This window comes from Impatiens glandulifera, chromosome 4 (assembly GCF_907164915.1).
Source record: "Impatiens glandulifera chromosome 4, dImpGla2.1, whole genome shotgun sequence".
Lineage (NCBI taxonomy): Eukaryota > Viridiplantae > Streptophyta > Magnoliopsida > Ericales > Balsaminaceae > Impatiens > Impatiens glandulifera.
The window spans coordinates 51254706-51259489 of NC_061865.1; the positions used below are offsets into that span (position 1 = coordinate 51254706).

The following is a 4784-nucleotide window of genomic DNA, read 5'->3' on the forward strand; positions in this document are numbered from 1 at the left end:
ATCTTGCACGATCAAAGCGAACAACATAATAACCGTAGTAGAAAATTCAATATATTTATTATGAATTTAAGAATGAATTTAAGAAGTTAGAGTTCACCTATATAAATTTCACATAAACTAATTAAAGTATTTGTAGTATTCAATTATATCTGAAACTAATTTCTAATATTTGTTAATCTTTTGATAATTAAAATTAGCATATATTTATATATTTAATGAATAGTGGTATTATTAGCTTGTTTGTATGTAAAGGAAGCTTAAGGAAAATAAAAAAAGTACAGAAAGTAAGAAAGAGATAGGGAAAGAGAAAAGGGACAGAGAAGGGAGAGAGGAAATTCTTTGTTGAGAGAGAGAAGAGAAAAAGACAAAACTAGGGCTTCCTCGATACTAATTGCTTGCTTTCTACCTTCGTCACCGGCTTGTAGCTGTCCGGCCCCTGGATATTTCTTCCCCTTTGGTTGTTTCTTCTTGTACCTCAAATTCCTCAAACCATGGACATTCATCTTTATTTATTAACCCTAATAATTTTATAACCTTAAAAAAAACTCCCTCTCCTCTTCCTCCTACTATATGTATCGTGTCTTCTGGCGATTTACTCATAAATTTCTAAATTGGTTTCTGTAATCAAGAAACTTCAAAGAAACCAATCATGGCCGCCGACTCTTTCCCTTCAACTCTCTTCTTTGGCATCAAGGATGATGATCATCATCACAAACAACAACAACAACAACAATCTTCCATTTCCATCACTAATTCTTCTTCAACAACTCCAACTCCAACTCCAATAAAGAAAAGAAGAAACCTACCCGGAGCTCCAAGCAAGTCTCCCTCCTTTCTCTCTCTATTAATTAATAAAGATCTATGTTCTTTGTTGAAATGGTTTTAAGAGAAGAACAATATCCATGCTTTGTTTTTATGTTTGTGTTTGTTTCTCTATTGTTTCCTTGTTTGTATTCTTTTTTGGATTTTCTCACTTCTCTAGTTGTAGTCTAGTGCTAAACTTTTAATCATAATTTCCAGATCCAGACGCAGAAGTGATCGCGCTATCGCCGAAAACACTCATGGCTACAAACAGATTCATTTGCGAGGTTTGTAACAAAGGGTTTCAAAGGGAGCAAAATTTGCAGCTTCATAGAAGAGGACATAATCTTCCATGGAAGTTAAAACAGAAGAATCCTAAAGAAGTGAAGAGAAAGGTGTATCTTTGTCCCGAGCCGTCTTGTGTTCATCATGACCCGTCTCGAGCTTTAGGAGACTTGACTGGAATCAAGAAACATTTTTTTAGGAAACATGGTGAGAAGAAGTATAAGTGCGAGAAGTGTTCGAAAAAATACGCGGTTCAATCGGATTGGAAAGCACATTCGAAGACTTGCGGAACTAGGGAATACAGATGTGATTGTGGCACTCTTTTCTCAAGGTATGTGTTTGTGTGATTCATTGTTTATTCATTCAATGTGTTACTTAACTCAATTCACACCCTTTTGTTGTTTTCTTTTAATACAATTTTTTTTCAAAAAAATTCTAATACATAAACAAAATTTTGAACACTCAAAAGAACAAATGAGTAATGTTTTTCTAGAAATTCTGCAGAATTGTGAATAAATTAAGGAATTTAGAAAATGAGCTGCTTCCTTCCTCTTCTTCTTCTTATTTTTCATTTTCATTATGTGTTTGTATTTTTGATGTAAATTTGTATAATCTAAGAAAGTTTCAAAAAAAAAAACATTGCATACCTTCAATTTTATTTTTAAAACAAGTGGAAATTATACCTTTATTTCTATTCTTACTAATTGAATGAAATGATTTCACCTTTTCAAAAAATTCTATCCTCATCGATTCAATCATCTATACCCACATTTCAAAATACCCTATATTTATTATTATATATTTATATCCCTAATTTCATTTTACTCAAATAATTTAAATTAACTTTTCGATAACCTAACTATATTGAAAAATCAAATATTTTTCAGTTTTTTCACACAATATAATCTTACTAACAAGCGATCAAGATCGGGTTTTCTATCTTTTTTAAGAATATTGATAGTGAATATATTATGGTCAAATGACTCTTTAACATAAAACTAAAATATTTAAGTTTGAGCTAAGTTATCATAAGTTAAAACACTTTAATTAATTATTAATGGATAATTGATCAGTCACACATAGTAGCTAAAATCTGATGCCAAAATGAGGAGTCTGGGGAAATGTAGTTTGATTCAACCTGTCTCCTCTTTTGTATTGATAATTATCTACAAATAGAGCCCATATTCACGTGCAGTCAGTATAATTCAGTCCATACATTATTATTAATATTAAATAATAATAATATTATTATATACATATGATGGATATTGTGACTTGTTTCTAATAAGTTGTCATGTGACAAGCTGGAATTCAGGAATTCTATCATATGTTTAGGGTTTGTTTTCTTATGAATTGTCCATATATACTCAGCCTTTGTCGTTCTCTTTGTTTTTCTCTCCTCCTCCTCGTGATCAATTTCCTACTGTTTTTATAGGACCCCCCTAGAAATGCAGTTATTTCATTTTTGAAAAAAAGAAAGTAAACAGAGTACATAAATATGAGTTACAAAAGTAAAAAAAAAAAAACCTAATTTCTGCCCATGATTGGTCATAGTGACAGGAGATTTGTTGACTTTCAGTTTACATAATTAAACAGTCATTAAAGAAACAAAGTAATTTAATTACTTGTTTTTTAAGGTTTCTTTTATCCTATAGACTGATTATTTATGTTGTTGGCTAGTATACCTAATTAATGAAAGGGCATTTATCCATTGATTTCAGGTTCACTTGATTTCTATTATTCCTCCCCACATGCTACTTTTTTGAGTTTTTTTTATTATTTGTTTTATTGTTGACAATTTTTTTTTTTTTTTATGATTCCACCCCCACCTATTCTTTTTGGGTTTTTTTTGGATGTTTGATTGAGTTTTGCTTTATGCTTTTTGAATCTACAACTTAGGATAACTCTTGATCATAAATTAACTTTTATTGTTATGTGTTTGATATGTTGTTTTCACTATTTTTTTTGTAGCCTTCTTATAAATTGAGATCAATTCAATAGTTTCTTCCTTTCATATTTTTATTTTAATTTTTAATTTTTGCTATGGATTATTGTTTCTATTTGCAGGCGCGATAGTTTCATTACACACCGAGCATTCTGCGACGCTCTATCTCAAGAGAACACTAGGCACCCTTCGAGCTTAAGCACGATCGGAAGTCATCTATTTGGAAATGGCACAAACAGCGCAAGCCTCAATCTTTCTCATCAAGTAATCAACAACGTTCATTCCATGCCCATGATCCATGATCAAAACCACCCGTTAACTCTCGGTGGGTCAAAATACGATCACCTCCTCCCTTCCTCGAATCCATCAATGCCTTCCTCCGCATTGTTTCAATCATCACATCACTTGAACCAAGATCTCGAAACTCAACCTCCATCTCCTTTCACCCCGAGCTCAGCCTTCCACAGTCTAATGCACCTCACACCCGATCATCACCTTCAATCCAACAATAACACACACTCAAATCTCCTCAACCTCGGTTTCAACATTCCATCCAACATGTCATCTCTAGGAGGATTCTCCATCCACGAGCAGTTATTCAACAACAACAACAACAATTTGATGAGTGAATCGATGTTTTCCAACAACGATGGGCTGTCTCGTCTTTTTGGGAACACGATGGCACCTCCACACATGTCGGCCACCGCTTTGCTGCAAAAGGCTGCTCAGATTGGATCGACGACAAGTGGACCCGGTGCTTCAATATTGAAGGGTTTGGCGAGTAATGAGAACCAGCTGGAGGGGTTGATGAATTCTCTTGGAAGTGGGAAGAATATGGGAAGTAACAATAATAACAACAATAATAATGGTGATAGTAAATTGATGGGGCAAGGTTTCAAGTTAAGTGTTGGAGGGAGTGATAGAATGACCCTTGATTTCTTGGGAGTTGGAGGAGGAAGAAACATTAATGGTAATATTGGTGTTGGATTGGAGATGGGAAGCTTTGGGGCCAAAGGTAATACAACATCTTCAGGAAATGCAAACCATATGTTTGGTGCTCAAGAATTATTGTGAACAAAATACATATGAGAGGGTATGCATATGGTTAAAGCTTCAAACAAAGTTACTAAATTATGCATTTTTGTTATTTCATTGTCTTTCTTGTTTTTTTTGGCTGAACTTGTTTACTTGTTTAAGGTTACAATATCTTCACTTGCTTCATGTGATATCATATATATGTATTTGAGTCATTTAAATATCAACATCTGCCTCTGTTTTAAAAGAATGTCCCATCAACAATAAAAGAAGGGGAGATGATTATGGTATTTATAATTCATTTACTTTTTTGTTTTTTGATGCTTGTAAGTTTGAGTAAATTAAATCATGAATACTCATTTCTCCTTTCACTAACTCATACTTTAGCACATAGATAACATGATTATTCTATGGCGGGTAAATTGCATATTCTCTATGGACGTTGACAAGAACTTGTCTCCATGGTTGTATTGCTCAAATTTTCAAGAATATATGGGATCGATATTATCATTGTACGTAGAAGCTCTTATCTAAAGAGTTCAAAAATCCTTTATGAAACCAATTTTCATATTTAATTGATCTATTTCACATAATATTATAATAAAATATAACTATATAAGAGTTGCTATTAAGATTGATATTTGGAAGACTTATGATTTGATTAGTTAGCTAGAGAGTTTTATATTGAAATCGGCCTGCACATCATTTTGAGTCTGTA

General features: G+C 32.8%; 1 protein-coding gene across 1 annotated transcript; it reads left to right on the top strand.

Annotated features, from left to right (window-relative positions):
* The first annotated feature begins 311 nt into the window (after nucleotides 1-311).
* LOC124936730 (protein indeterminate-domain 4, chloroplastic-like) lies at nucleotides 312-4382 on the top strand. Its single transcript, XM_047477248.1, has 3 exons — nucleotides 312-818; nucleotides 1021-1417; nucleotides 3154-4382. Exons 1-3 carry the CDS (start codon nucleotides 650-652, stop codon nucleotides 4103-4105), a joined length of 1518 nt encoding a protein of 505 aa, XP_047333204.1. The 5' UTR covers nucleotides 312-649; the 3' UTR covers nucleotides 4106-4382.
* Nucleotides 4383-4784: the final 402 nt, after the last annotated feature.